The 15,188-nt window shown below is 62.0% G+C and overlaps 1 protein-coding gene across 4 annotated transcripts in view; it reads left to right on the forward strand.

Moving 5' to 3' along the window:
- The window catches only part of Cdh4 (cadherin 4), a 388,330-nt gene that overhangs the window by 266,977 nt on the left and 106,165 nt on the right, over positions 1-15,188 (forward strand). For 3 of the 4 annotated variants that reach the window (XM_078052088.1, XM_078052089.1, XM_078052087.1), the window contains exon 3: positions 11,880-12,106. The exons of the other annotated variant lie outside the window; for it this stretch is intronic. In XM_078052088.1, the coding sequence (XP_077908214.1) occupies positions 11,880-12,106 (227 nt within the window). The remainder of the gene's footprint in view (positions 1-11,879; positions 12,107-15,188) is intronic. 4 annotated transcript variants of the gene reach the window in all.

The raw sequence follows: 15,188 nt of genomic DNA on the forward strand, positions 1-15,188 counted from the left end.
CCCCTCCCTCCACCTCTGCCCCACTCCCTCCACCTCTGCCCCCTCCCTCCACCTCTGCCCCCTCCCTCCACCTCTGCCCCACTCCCTCCACCTCTGCCCCCTCCCTCCACCTCTGCCCCTCCCTCCACCTCTGCCCCCTCCCTCCACCTCTGCCCCTCCCTCCACCTCTGCCCCACTCCCTCCACCTCTGCCCCACTCCCTCCACCTCTGCCCCACTCCCTCCACCTCTGCCCCCTCCCTCCACCTCTGCCCCACTCCCTCCACCTCTGCCCACTCCCTCCACCTCTGCCCCACTCCCTCCACCTCTGCCCCACTCCCTCCACCTCTGCCCCCTCCCTCCACCTCTGCCCCTCCCTCCACCTCTGCCCCACTCCCTCCACCTCTGCCCCACTCCCTCCACCTCTGCCCCACTCCCTCCACCTCTGCCCCTCCCTCCACCTCTGCCCCCTCCCTCCACCTCTGCCCCCTCCCTCCACCTCTGCCCCACTCCCTCCACCTCTGCCCCACTCCCTCCACCTCTGCCCCTCCCTCCACCTCTGCCCCTCCCTCCACCTCTGCCCCACTCCCTCCACCTCTGCCCCACTCCCTCCACCTCTGCCCCCTCCCTCCACCTCTGCCCCCTCCCTCCACCTCTGCCCCTCCCTCCACCTCTGCCCCACTCCCTCCACCTCTACCCCACTCCCTCCACCTCTGCCCCCTCCCTCCACCTCTGCCCCCTCCCTCCACCTCTGCCCCTCCCTCCACCTCTGCCCCACTCCCTCCACCTCTGCCCCACTCCCTCCACCTCTACCCCACTCCCTCCACCTCTGCCCACTCCCTCCACCTCTGCCCCCTCCCTCCACCTCTGCCCCACTCCCTCCACCTCTACCCCACTCCCTCCACCTCTGCCCCCTCCCTCCACCTCTGCCCCTCCCTCCACCTCTGCCCCACTCCCTCCACCTCTGCCCCTCCCTCCACCTCTGCCCCCTCCCTCCACCTCTGCCCCCTCCCTCCACCTCTGCCCCTCCCTCCACCTCTGCCCCACTCCCTCCACCTCTACCCCACTCCCTCCACCTCTGCCCCCTCCCTCCACCTCTGCCCCCTCCCTCCACCTCTGCCCCTCCCTCCACCTCTGCCCCACTCCCTCCACCTCTGCCCCACTCCCTCCACCTCTACCCCACTCCCTCCACCTCTGCCCCCTCCCTCCACCTCTGCCCCCTCCCTCCACCTCTGCCCCTCCCTCCACTTCTGCCCCTCCCTCCATTGCTCACTCAGGCAGCCACGTCCCCCAGGCCCGGGCACTGTGTGTGCAGGAGCAGCTGAGAAGGCAGACCCCTGCCCTGGCCCTGCTTTACGGAAGACTCGGGGACCAAACCTATAATTCTGAGCACCCCAAGTTTGGTGAAATGGCCAACACTGTGGCACAGAACTCTGTGTTCTGTAGATAATTCTACCGTGCCCCAAGGCTGTGTGTGTGGGGGTGTGCTGGGCCCTGGGTCAGTGACCTAATGCCTACGCAGTGTCCCTGAAGTAGCCGTGCGTCTTGTGGGGGGTCTGCTCTCCAGAGACCCCAGGTGATTCACGGGTCAGTGGCTGCTGTTTGGATTCAAATGCTGGAGATAAACCTGGCCCCGTGTGGCGGGCTCTCCTCCTCCACGTCAGTGCGGCTGGATGTCCCTGGGACCTGCCACCACCCCGCCCGGCCTCCCACGTGGCCCTCAGCAGCCCCCCTCAGAACCCGGCTCTGGCAGCCTCCTCTGTTGTTCTCCCTGAAACGTGGACGAAAAGCTGGACTAGGTCTTGGTGTACGGAGAAGCCAGGAAGGTGCCCTGAGGCCCTGGGTCCCCAGATACCACAGGTGCCATGAGGCGGGGGATGGGGCCGCCTGCCGCTGCCTTGTTGAGCAAGACCCTCCATCCTCCGGGAAGCAGTGGACTCGGCCTCAGGACTCCCGTCCTTTGTACTTACTGCCCTCCTGCCTGCTAGGCCCATGACAGGGCCACACTGATGGCCAGGGCCATTCTGCCTGCCAGGAGGTCAGCGCTGAGACCCACAGGCACCAACCTGGGGGACACGCGCAGGATGCTGCAGGCTGAGGAAGAGCAGCGAGGTGTGGGGGTGCCTGTGGGAGCCCCCGTTGGGTAGTGGGGCTCCTCCCGGGAGTGGAGGGGAGTGGGCTGCCTGGCCAGATCCCTCTTTGCGTGGAAAGTGACCTCGTGCACTTAGGAGTGGTCGAGTATCCAAAGTAACCCATAACCCCAAAGTTAGCACTTCCCCCCCCCCCCCCGCCTGTGGCTCAGGACCTGGGGAGCAGCTTCGTGGGCTGCTCTGGCTCGGGTCAAGCTGACCGCCTGAAGGCTCGGCAGGGCTTAGAGATCCAGCTGCTTCCAACCTGGCTGCTGGCAAAGGCTCCGGGTCCTTCCACGGGGTCCCTGTCCACGGCTGCTTGGGAACCCTCAAGCCATCCAGAGACCACAGGTGGAAGGCCCAGTCTTGCAAGCCATCCGTGGTCATTTCTGTGGACTTCTAGTGGTCACGAGTTGGCCTGCTTAGTGAGGGGGGAGCGGCACCCTGTGCCTAGGAGGAGGCAGGGATGGGTGCCGTCTCAGGGCTGGCTGCCTGGAGCAGGGAGCTGGGTGTTGGCCAGGCTGGTCGGAAGACGGTGGGGGCTCCTCCTTTGTCCCACTCCTCTGAGGCTCCTACCCCCTGCCCCGGGTCCCTGTGTCACCTCCTCCAGGAAAGCTTGCTGTGGGTGCTTCTCCAAGCCATGCCGGGCCCCTGCCCACAGGCAGCTTGTTAGAGGTCATGACCAGATGGGCACAGAGGTCCAGGGAAGTGCTGGGGGATCAGCTGCAGGGCCCGGCCTGGGATCAGCTCCTGACAATTCACTGTTACCATATATTACAGAAGTGCCACCACGGGACAGAGATTGGGCATTAAAAGCAAAGGCTGGTCCCCAGCCAGATGGACAGAGCATGGGCTGGGCCTGGCCAGGGCCCCTACAGGGCCACCAGCTCCGTGGCTCCCACCCATAAGCATTACCCAATAGTGTCAGTCTCAGAGTCAGAGCCCGGCAAACGAGCAAGGAGACAGGCACAGCCCCAGCACCAGAGGGTACAGCTGGCCACTTCCAGGGGCTTTACTGACCCCAGACCACCACAAGTGCCATCCAAACATCAGATTGGTCATGAGCCCAGGCCTCACGCATGCCAGGCAGGCGTCCCTCCTGAGCCACACCCCAGCCCTGGTCACTTCTTCACGGTGGTCTCTTTGGCCACTAAAAGGTTATCAGGGGAGCGCGCAGGTTCTTAAGGAAGAAAAGAGGACACCCCATACGGTGGCATCTGCCACTCCCGAGACCCCCTCGCCCTCCCAGAGCCCGAGGCTGCGGCGTGGACCGGAGGCAGGGGTCCTTTTTCTCTTTCCACACAGATGGCACGAGCTAATTACTCTCATTTGTGTAGCACCTTACACCTCCGAGGGCTTTTTCAGAATGTTGGAAAACAGATGATCACGTCTGTTTTTGTAGCGTGTGAGGATTTTTCATTAGCAGGATCGGGGGGACCATCTGTGTATTGAAGTGAAAAGTGGACCCCAGCAGCGAGTTGAGAACTTTGAGACAAAGGCTGAGCGGGACTTTTCTCACTGTCCAGTTCTCTTGCCTGGGAGCCGCAGGAGCAGAGCCCACAGCTAAGGACTCACCCTGAGGGAGGGACAAGCCATGCCAGGAGGTTTGCATGTCCTCGGGGGTGTGCAGGTGGCTTCCCTCCCGGCAGAGTGCTTTCACAGGAGCCGACTCGTGGGCACCTGTCTTTAGAGAGGCTCCTCCTGGCCAGCAGCCTGTCCAGGGCCAGCCCCTGGGTGCCCTTACCTGGCCCTGTTCTGGGAGGGATTCCGTGTCCTGGCTTCGGCCCAACAGGAGACGGGGCAGCAGTGAGGTGTCACCACCCAGGGGTCCTGGGTTCAGTGTCTCCGTCCAGCACAGAATTGCAGAAAGGCCACAGAGAGGGCAAGCAAGCAGCAAAAGTGACACCTCCAGAGAGCAGAGGCCCGAGCAGAGTCTGGTGGAGGGTCGGCTTGTTCTTTCCATTGGTCCTGGAACCTCCTCCTTCCCTCTCCTCCTCCCGTCCACGCCCCTCGCTGTGTGCCCACCCGCCGCCCCCACATCAGCTTTAGTTTCTGTTGGATCCTGCTCAGGAGCAGGAGTGTGTCTGTCTGACTGGGTCCCCACCTATGTCCCCGAGCACTTCCATAAACCAGGAAGTGGACCTCTTGGAAGACCCCATGCTCCTTGGCCTGGCCCTGCCCTGCCCCCTGGCTGGCCGTCCTGCCCTGGCAGCCTCTGCCTTCTACACCGCCCTCGAGATCTGCCAGGGAGAGGTGCAGGGGCGCCTTCCTGCCCGTGCTCACTGCCTCCTCCCCTGTGCGACCGTGGCTTGCTCTTCTCCGCCGTGTGATGGTGAGGCCATCACAGACACGCTCCTCCCTGGATCACCCACACGGTGGCAGCACTATGCTGGGGTGTCCCCGGCTCTGCTCGCCAACGCCCTCCAGGTGGAGGCCGTCATGTCCATGTGAGTGAGAAGGGGCCGTGGCTCCAGTCTCCCTCACCACAGCGAGTCGGCAAACCTGCGGGGGCTTCAGCCCACGCCTGGGGCTTGAGGGCTGGCGCTGGTCAGACATGATGTCCAGAGACACCCAGCTCCTGAGGCCACACGGCCCGGCCCACTGGCGCCAGCCCTGAGCTCTTCCCAGATGGCATGCCTGCTGCTTGGCCTGGTCACACTCAGCGCAGAGCAGGTGCTGGCCAGGAAGTAGGTCGGGTGCCTGGCATCCTCCACACGCCTTCTCCTTCAGAGGCCGGGAGGGTGCAGCCTGAAGGCCACCTTTCTCTGAGAGCTATCCTTCCTAAAGAAAGCCCGGAACCTTCCTCCACCGTCCTGGGCTGTGCCTCAGCAGGAGCCGACAGTCACTGGGACAGATGGAGCTCCGCTATCCGTGGGCTGCACTGGTGGGAGGGTCAGGCAGGTGGCCCAGATGATGGGCTGCACGGTGGGCTGGCCAACCGCCTCAGGAAGAGCCCACAGGATGGAGGACAGATGCCCGCGCCCTCCCTGTGCCTCCTGCCTTCCCGGTTCCCAGTGTCTGAATAACTGGGGGAACATCACCCCTGCTCCAGTGACCTTTCTGTGAAGTCCCTGTCCCCAGGAGAGCGCCCTGTGATATGATGCCTTCGGCTGGGCTTCCTCCCTGATCCTCACAGCCGTTCTTCACCAAGCTCCCCGTGGAGGCTGTGCAGGTGATCACCCAGGAGAAGAGCCTCATTCGCATCACGCCCTGTGCGCAGGGCTCCCTGGGGCAGGTGTGGGCTCTGGAGAGCAGCTTCGAGGAATCTTGGAATGGGACGAGGACCACACAAGGCACGCGGCAGTCGCCACCTCGCTGACTCCCTCGGCCAGCCACAGATCAGTCACTCGGGCGGAGCTCAGAGGCACGCCCGTGTGCCCTGCCCTGGGGTGGAGGCCAGGGAAGCAGGGCAGGTGGCCTGTGTGCAGGGGCTCTCCCATCTGTGGAGGAAAGGGGTGGCCATGTCACCCAGGGCAGCCATCACAGGACCCCCACCCTGGCAGTCGGGGAGCCACCGGCTGAGCACTTGCTGCCGCTCGTGTCCTAGTGACGTGTCCCCGACACAGAGCCCACACGGCCTGTTCTACCTCCTCCCTCCCTGGAAGCCAGGGGTGGCTTCTGCAGTGACGTGGGAGAGGAGCGAGGTGTGGCCCCTCGGGGCCTCAGGAGCTGGGTGCGCTGCCCTGGAGCCCACACCGACGCCACGGCTCAGCTGTCACAGGAGCAGAGGGGCCCCTCCTCCGCCATGCCAGCCTGTGACTAGAAATCAAGCCCTGGCGTTTCAGGTGACCAGCCTCGTGGCAACCGAGCCCAGCCCTGTCGGCAGGCTGCCCCGAGCGGCAGTTGCTTCCCGCGATGTCACGAGTTCCGTGGCTGAAGCAGAGCTGTGGAGTTCTTCCCACGTCGGGTGGACTTTGCTTTCCTCACTGACCTCTGCTCCCCCAGGAACCAGACGTCCACAGAGGCCCACGGAGGCCCACGGAGGCCTGAGCATCCAGTCCTGGGAAGGAGCAGCCCCACCTCTGCTCAACCTCCCCAGACACCCTGGGGCCGGGCAGACCATGCTCGGGACGGGTGGCCTCTGGGCCGTGGGGGTCAGGTCCTGCTCTCCCTCGGTCCCTGCCCAGTTCCCCTCCCAAGAAGCCCCCCAGGCAGCAGCTGGCGCCACTTTAGACAGATTCACACGCTGCTGGTCAGCTTCTGTCCCCTGGGCACCCAGAGCCTTCTGAGAGCCGGTCGCTCTGCTCAAGGTGGGGTCCGCCCAGGGCCGCTAGGGAACGAACATGCAGGCCCACAGACACCCTGAGAGTCTGCCCATCTCAAGGCCCAGCATCCCAAAGCCACAGGAGTGTTGGGACGAGGCCTGAGCAGGGGACCGGGAGAGGCTGCCGCGGCAGGCTGCTGTGAGCTACGGGAGGAAACGTGTTTGCATTCCTTATTTACTTCAGAAAAATGGCTGGCAGCCGCCCTGCGCATGTTTGCGGAGGGAGCCAGGCTGGTAAAGTTCAGGCTCGTGTTTGGATTTGGCCCCAGAAACCTGAAGCTGAAGATGAGCCAGATGCACGGGCTGCCGGCTGCCAGTGCTCATGCACCCACGGAGGGGAGGCCCGGGGGCTCCTGCACCCCAGGCACTGCTCTTCCACTGCTCCAAGCTGCCGTCCCGCCCGCCCAGGCCCTGGCTGTCCCCAACCCAGAGTGACATGTGTGCCCTCACCTCTGGGGCAGCTGAGGGCTGAGGCAGTGGCTGGGGGTGGCAGAGGTCAGGACTTGTCTCCTGTGAGATCCCAGCAAAGGCCCCCCCTCAGAACCCTGGGGGCTCTGGACTCCGGCCCTGCCTGCTCCCCGCCCCGGGAGTCGGCTTCCACGTTCAAGGCCTTCTTCCCAGGAGACTCATGCCAAGGCTGAGGGCACCTGAGGGCACCTGAGGGCCGCCCCCGGGTGTGGGGGAGTCTGCTTCCTCGCTCTCCCCCTAAGTCTTCCTCCTGGTGGTCCGTGGGCAGTCGGGGCAAAGACATTTTTTATTTATGTGCATGGTTTTAATTCAAAAGGACAGAGGGTGAAGAAAGCCGTCCTGAGGGGTGTGGGTCGTGAAACCTCCTGTTCACGCGGTCTTCACACGTCCTCACTGTCCCACCAGCTCAGGAGCAGCCCGCACCCAGGTTCTACCCACAAGCAGACACCAGCCTAGACCGGCCCTGCCAAGCTGCGTGGCAGGCGGGGGCCAGAAGGCCCTGGGGCCTCTCTGCCAGAGCTCCTTCCCCTCCGGGGGGCACTGCCTGGGTTCACAGCTCCACACGGGCACCCGGGACCCACCGCCAGCCTCACAGATCCTCCCCTCTCCTTTCCTGCCCAGAGCCGCTTTGTGACAGCTTGGAGGGGAAGAGACCCTCCCACACCCCCAGCCTGAAGGGACGAAGCCAGAGCAGGAGCAAAGCAGAGACCGGAGGCGACCCAGCCTGCACTCCTGCTAAAATGGGGCAGGAGCCCACCAGGGCGGGAGCCACCCAGAGGCCCTTCCCTGCAGCAGTGGGCGGGGCCTCTCAGGACAGCCAGAGCCGCTCTCCACCTGAGCCTTAATTGCAAATGATTTCATTAGCAGTCCTGATGTGCAAGTCGCTAATGAGAGAGAGAGGCTGGCAGCTCTAAAAATAGCCCGCTCCCCGGTCCTGTTTCTTATGTTTTAAAGACACATCCGGCCGGCTCCTCGGAGCCCTGCTGCCAGCTCCAACGTCTCTCTCTCTCACCACCTCAGGGTTCCAATGTGTGATCAGAGCATTGTTTTGTGGCCACAGCACAGTTCCCCTGTAAGCCGTCCTAGGGCCACACTGGCCTGCTGTCCCCATGGACGTCAGGCTGCCTCTGCAGACAGGGAAGCCGTGACCATGTGCCACTCACTACCTGTCCCCACTCGTCCTCCTCCCTAGAGCCAGCAATTAGAAGCAGTGAGATAAAGCCCACAGCCTCCTAGCAAGGAGCTGCCCCTTCTCCGGCCACCCCAGGCACTTTAGCAGGCTCTGCACCACGAGGCAGGGGCCGGGGGCGTGGGCACCATCCTGGAGAAACAGAAGGGCTGCCCGTGCTTTGTGGAGCACAGGGAGGGAAGTGGCGATCCTCGGCTTTCAGAACCGAAGCCAAGAGGGCCCGGCACCGCTCCTGGCTCATTGACATGTGCGGAGCCCGGCTGCAAGTTCTCTGAACACTGGAGACTCCTGGGCGGAGTGGGCTTCCTGTGCCCTGCTCGTTGGCCCCAGTGAACTGGGCCCTGAATGCCCCCTGGGAGGAGGAGGTGGCACCTGTGGGGCTGGTCCTGCACCCTGCCTAGAGGGGACCCACCTGTAAGTCTCGGGAGCTGACTCCCCATCACTGGACCAGGGCAGAGGTCCTCTCCTTGCCGGGTCTGCACCTGGCCACTGGGGCGAGTGACTCCCAGGGACTCCATGGCAGACTTGCCACCATGTTCTCTCTGTGGTGTGCACAGTTCCTGCAGGTCGGACGTCCACACTCCTGGGGGAACCGATTCCCTAGGGCTGCAGCCAGCAGGGCACCTCCACTCGCTGAGGCTCTGTGTGCCGCTCCTCGGCTCCCCAGCTCCGAGCTCCGCCTCGCTTGGGCTCTCGGACTTGGTCCTTTGTGGCCCTGGGGACTCTCCTCCCAATATCAGGTCCCTCTGTCTCCCCCTGCCAGCGAACCCAGGCACTCCCCTGAGGGGCACGTGGAGTGCCAGGTGCACAGCCCCTGCCCTGGCAGGTCGGGAGGCCTCTGAGGGAGAGAGAAGGACAGTGGAGCTCCCAACCCATCCAGGGACACTGTGAGACCGGGACACTGGTGGCTCCAGGCACCCTCTCCCTGTCATTCTAGCAGTCAGGAACTCGGGGCTCAGGAAGCCCCTGAAATGCTTTTCTTTAAATTGAGGTAGAATTCACATAACATGATCTCACCATGCTGACGTACACTTCAGAGGCCTTTAACACCAGAGATGTCCAGGACTCCAAAGTTGTCACTCCACAGCCTGTCCCCAGCAGAGCCGGAGATGGAACCCACAGGCCGGCCACCCCACATGCGCACCTCAGGGGTCCCTAGTCTGGCTAGGGCTCCAGTTTGACTCCATAGCAACTGGGCAGGCCAATGCCCTGTCACTGCCCCTAAGGGCCTGGGTTCTGTCCCATTCCCAGGTGGAACCCCACTGCCAGGTGCTAGGAGGAGCCCAGCAGGTGTGCAGTGGACAAGCTCATGTGACCTTGGCTAAGGGCCTTGGTCCTGGGGCCTGTGTCAAGTCATGAGGCACTCGGGCCAGGTGTCATGAAGGCCTGGCCTGGTGTGACGAAGGACAGGGCCAGGTGTGATGAAGGACAGGGCCAGGCGTGCTGAAGGACAGGGCCAGGTGTGACAAAGGATAGGGCCAGGTGTGACGAAGGACAGGGCCAGGCGTGCTGAAGGACAGGTGTGCTGAAGGACAGGGCCAGGTGTGCTGAAGGACAGGGCCAGGCATGCTGAAGGACAGGTGTGCTGAAGGACAGGGCCAGGTGTGATGAAGGACAGGGCCAGGTGTGCTGAAGGACAGGGCCAGGTGTGACGAAGGCCAGGTGTGATGAAGATAGGGCCAGGTGTGCTGAAGGACAGGTGTGCTGAAGGACAGGGCCAGGTGTGACGAAGGACAGGGCCAGGTGTGACGAAGGACAGGGCCAGGTGTGCTGAAGGACAGGGCCAGGTGTGATGAAGATAAGGCCAGGTGTGACGAGGGCCAGGTGTGATGAAGGCCAGGTGTGCTGAAGGACAGGGCCAGGTGTGACGAAGGCCAGGTGTGATGAAGATAGGGCCAGGTGTGATGAAGGCCAGGTGTGCTGAAGGACAGGGCCAGGTGTGACGAAGGCCTTTGGACCCACGGTTCCCCTCGCTGCTTTCCCCCTTTGCTAGTTCTGGGGCCACCGTGTCCCTGAAGGCTGGGTGCTGCAGGCTGGCTCCACATGGCCTGGCCTTCCCCTGCAGGGCTCAGCATTCTGAGGCACAGGTGAGGAGGGACGGATGTCCCGGGTCCTGCAGGCCTCAGTGGTGCACATGTTCATCCCCTGGAGTCCAGCAGACGGGCTCCTTCAGGCAGCGCCTGGGGCCCGCTCTCCAGCCAGCCTCACGGAGCCGGGCAAGAGGAGGCCCAGGGTCCACTGAGATCTTCTAATGAGCTTCAAATCCCTCCTGTTCCTGTCACCTCAAGAAGGTGTGGCGTGTCCCTGAGCCTCAGTTTCCTCATATGCAAAATGGGAACATCCGAGGACGGTGGCTCCGCGGCTGCCTGTGCGGGCAGCTCAGATGCTGCGCTCCTCCCCAGGGCAGCGTGGCGCTCATGGAGAGGTGGCGGGAGCTCTGTGCCTGTTTTTATAAAACTCAGCCGCTCAGTCTTGAGCCCCTTCAGAAGCACATCCCTCCTGCTGCTGTCCGCTCTGTGCGTCCATCTTAGGAGAAATTCTCTCCCTGAGAACAAAGGAGCTGCCTGTGGTCCATGCTCCCCTCCCGCCAGGCGCCAGCTCTTGTTGCATCCTGGTCAGTGGCTGCTGGGTGGCAGAGAGGATTGACCTGCTCAGTCTGTGGCGGATTCCAGTCTGTTCACCACTGGAGCAAACAGTGCTGTAGAGCAGGTTGGGATTCTCCTATCACCTGGAAAAAATGGTCATTGCCCCGACCTTCCAGGCGGGGTTGGTCCAGGGAGGCGCAGCCCGGGCCTCGTGCACCCCATGGTCAGCAGAGTCGCTGCCGGAGCTCTGGGGCTGGCCGGCTTGCTCTGGACGGGGGAAACCCTGGCGTCTGCACATTTAAAAACCTTCTTATACTCCACCCACGAGCGAGAGGTGCCAGGAACCAGGAGACACCTGAAGTAGTGAGGTCCCCAGTCCAAGGTGGGCTCTTGGGAGCCGCTCAGCAGACGCAGCTGCGAGTCGCCCTGCTGTGTTTGCTTGGGAATAAATAGTCGTAAATAATGCACGCAGTGACGGTGGCGTCACCTCATAGCAGCCCTCCACCAGGTGCTGGGAGCCTACATTTTGACGAACCCTGGGTGACTGTCCCATGCCTCTGTCAGCAGTCTTGACAGTGGCTGGTGGTGGTGCTTTGTGATTGACCGTGGCGATAGGCGACGTTTGCGGAAAACATGCTTCAGAAATGCACAAATGTGGCCCACGCATGTGCTGCTCCTGAGTGGTCTTTCTCTGCAACCGAGTTAAAAGTGGCCATGGTGCTGGCACCACCGGGAGGGGCTGGCAATTTGACGGCTGGGCCAGGCCTGCCTGGTCCCCCCCGCCAGGCCTGCCCCAGGCCTCTTACAGCCGCCATTCCTGCTCAATGAGCCAATCTGAGTTCTGCTCCCAGGACTCCCCTGCCATCAGGGACAGTCCCCGAATGCCAGCTTCCTCTGCTTCCTTCCTACACACGGTTTTCTTGGGCGGAAATAGATCCATCAGGGCTTTGACAGGCCGCGGGAGTTTGCGTGAGGCAAGAGGGTGACCAGGAAGTGTCTCTGGGTTGGTGGTGCCCATCGGGCACTCACAGACTGCAGCGAATGCCAAGGGAGCGCGGGGAGCTGCATCTGCTGAGGGGAAGCAGCTGCATTAGGACGGTGGTGCGCCCCGGGGGTCCCGCGGGCAGCGATGGAGTAGGCGGCCTTCTCAGTGGGGTGGGGAACTCGGTGAGCTCCTCCCGAGGCTCTCTGCAGACCCAGGATGCGCTGGCTTTGTTGCCACTCTTGACCCGCCTGGCCACCCTGACTGTCTCCCCTCCTCTTCCAGTTGAGTTCAGCAGCTGTCTGGGGAGCCAGGGGACGCAGTATGAGACCAACAGCCTGGACTTCAAGGTCGGGGCAGACGGGACAGTCTACGCCACCCGGGAGCTGCGCATCCCCTCTGAGCAGGTGGCCTTCACAGTGACCGCAAGGGACCGCCGGACGGCTGAGCAATGGGACGCCGTGGTGCGGCTGCTGGTGGCCCAGACCCGGTCCTCGCACCCTGGACACAAGGTAAGGGGTGGCCGCATGGTGGGAGGGCCCACAGGAGGGCCCACACCCAGAGTCCAAGCTCCCCGCTGCCCTCATGGTCCTGGGCAGAGCCTCTGCCCAGGCCCCCTGAGCATGAGGCTCAGCAGCTCCATGGCTGTGCCAGCGGAGAAAGCCACACCTCACAAGGGACCCTGGCCTTTACGCTGTCTTGCGGCAGGGCTGCCAGCACAGGCGAGTCACCAGGAGCTTGGTTCACCAAACTGTGCCGCTGCTAGGTGCTCCTTGTGGGGTCTGAAGGAGGCTCCCGTGTCCACTTCCAAATGGACGCTCCACATTCTGTGGCCTGCCTGCCTGGGCGCTGCGCCCACCAGCCCCAGTGGCTCTCAGGGCTAAGGGATGACAAACAGGGCAGAGACCGCGTGACAGGCAGGGGACTGTGGAAGCCGGTGCAAGGCCCATCAGGGGATGGAGGCAGGAAGAGGGGGAGAGGAAGGGAGCGAGCCCGCCACCGTCTCCCGGGTGACTTCACCAGCCATGCCGCGGGGACCGTCTCCCGGGTGACTTCACCAGCCATGCCGCGGGGCCGTCCCAACGGGCCTTTCCTCCAGTGGCGGGGTGGCTTCATGAGCTAGGCCACCCTGAGCCCACCTGGTGCAGACGCCCGGTGCCCGTGAGCAGCAGGCAGCGCCTCGTGGCGTGGGGCCTCAGAAGCCACTAATTGGAGGTGCAGCCAGGGGCTCTCGTGATGGGACGAATCCCTGATGCTCCGCAGAGGGTGCGGGCTCTGGTGGCGACTGAGGTGGGCAGCCTCGGAGTGGGCGCCTTCCAACCCACAGCCAGCTGGCCTGGGAACCGCCAGCCCCTGGGGCAGGGGACGCAGAGCTCACCTCCAGGAACAGAGCAGGGAGCCCTCCCTCCGGGCCCCTGACGTGTGACCCTGGGGGGGGCAGTCTCTGCAGCCCCCCTCCTGCCCCTGGTCTTGGTCTCCTTAGTGGCTGGTGACTTCCTCCCTGACTTTCCCGAGGCCCTGCTTACACCCCCTCAGGGGTCAGGTCCACTAACCCTGACCGTGTCCCTGGAGGCAGGGGTTGCTGACCCACATCACCCCAGGCCCTGGTGGCAGGAGAGAACTGACGTTCGGGGAAGGAGTGAAAGCTCCGTGCAGGGTGGCTGAGCCCAGCACACAAGGGCCCCGCAGCCCAGGCGCAGAGTCCCGTCAAGTCCTCTGGAGGCAGCTGGACGCGGGGGCTGCCTGGAACGTGGGTGGCAATGCTGCATGTCTGTGCAGAGTTGTTGAGGGATGCCGTGGCGTTTGGTGAGGTAAGAAGACCAGCAGGAGTGCCACCAACACTGCCCCAGCCCTCGCGGCCCTGTGCTCCTCACGGCCACTAGCCTGCCAGGGCAGTGCTGGGGACAGGGAGCCAGGGGCTGTTTGGAACCTAGAAGGCCAACTGTGGGACCCCAGGTCACTCTGTGGATACACCCTTAAAGGCATCGATGCCAACCTTCAAATGTCTACTCTGTAAATGGGTGGAGGGGACACCAGGTTCCCAGAGTCCACCTGCCCACCAGGGTGAATGCAAAGCAGGACAACACCCAGGCCTCCAGCCCCACCCACAGTCCTGTGTACACGTCCAGCACTCAGCTGAAAATGCGTGGGTGCATGAGGTGGCCGAGGACCCAGGTGGTGTTGCTGAGGCGGAAGACAAGTAGGGTGCCGTGGAGACACAGGAGGGCCAGGCACTGGGAGCCGCTGAACAGAGGAAAGGCAGGCCAGCTGGGCAGCGTGGCCTCTGCTAGGCGTGAGCGGGTGCTCCAGTGCCCCACAGAACTGTGTGAACTCCAGAAGGGCAGCCAGAGCCCGAGAGAGACGTGGGCACTCCAGCGCCCCAGCTCCTGGCTCCAGAGCACCTGGGCGCTGGTGTTCTCGAGCTTCAGAATGCACACGTTCACACAGGAGGACTCCCGGATGGGACCCAGGTTCACACACAAGATTCCGTATACGCCGTATGTGGGGGGCAGGGAGGTGACTTCACACCAGGGTTCTGCCTGATCCACCACATGGAGCAGGTGTGGAACGCTCCCCTGTGACATGGCGGTGTTCAAAAAGGTCCAAATTCTGGAGCATTTCTGATTTTGGATTTCTGGTATGAAGAATGATCAACCATGTGACACTCGGATGAAACAAAGATACTCGTTAAAAGGGCTTCAGAAATCCACTGAAAGGCCCACAAGACTATGTGAGTTCTGAGATGATACATGGGAAGACTAGAAAATAAAAACTGTTCATGCAGAACATGTAAGAGAAAGAAGAACAGAAGAGATGGACTATATATTCCTCTTTGAATAAAGTGGTAGGTTTACAAATATATCAGTAACTATTGAAAAAGAAAATATATTAACACCTAATTAAGAGCTGATGATGATTTGAATAAAGAAAAATCCAACTATATGGATATAAGACACATGTTTAGTAAAAAGGTATAAGACTAGAAAAAAGATTGAAAGTAAAATCGTTGGAAAAAATACAACACATGTGCCATTAGGAGAAATCTGCCCAGGTGGAAAAGGGTTATGTCATGCTCGAGGGAGAGGAGAAGGGAGGAAGAAATAGGGGCTACTGATGGAAGCTGGTCTGTGAACCCCTGAGTGATCCGAGGAAGGAACAGATGGGCTGGAAAGAGGGCATAGTGACCACACGGTGGACACTGGAGATGGCATCTGACAGTATTATGCGAAATCAGTGCAAATCTATTCTAAACTATCAGAGAATGCACATGGCACGGATCCTAGCCTACAGTCACACGCTTACCAAAGCTTACAGAAGAGAATCTTCACTGTTTTATTATTATAAACCCACAAAAATCCCTATCAGAGGAAAACATCTCCTAGGCTGCCCGGGTGAGCTCTCCCAGGCTTTCAGAAGCAAAAATTAACCCTGCACAAATTTGTTCAGAGAGTTCAAAAAGAGTCACTTCCCCAAAGTTTTGTTGTCCCAAACCGTGATAGGGACCATGTCTCAAATTGGGAAGAGATTTGCCCCAAATGAGCAAGAATGACCTCCAAAATCCAACATGACTGTGTCTAAAGCCAGCTGGAGGCC

Source organism: Ictidomys tridecemlineatus, chromosome 5 (genome assembly GCF_052094955.1).
Source record: "Ictidomys tridecemlineatus isolate mIctTri1 chromosome 5, mIctTri1.hap1, whole genome shotgun sequence".
NCBI classification, from domain to species: domain Eukaryota; kingdom Metazoa; phylum Chordata; class Mammalia; order Rodentia; family Sciuridae; genus Ictidomys; species Ictidomys tridecemlineatus.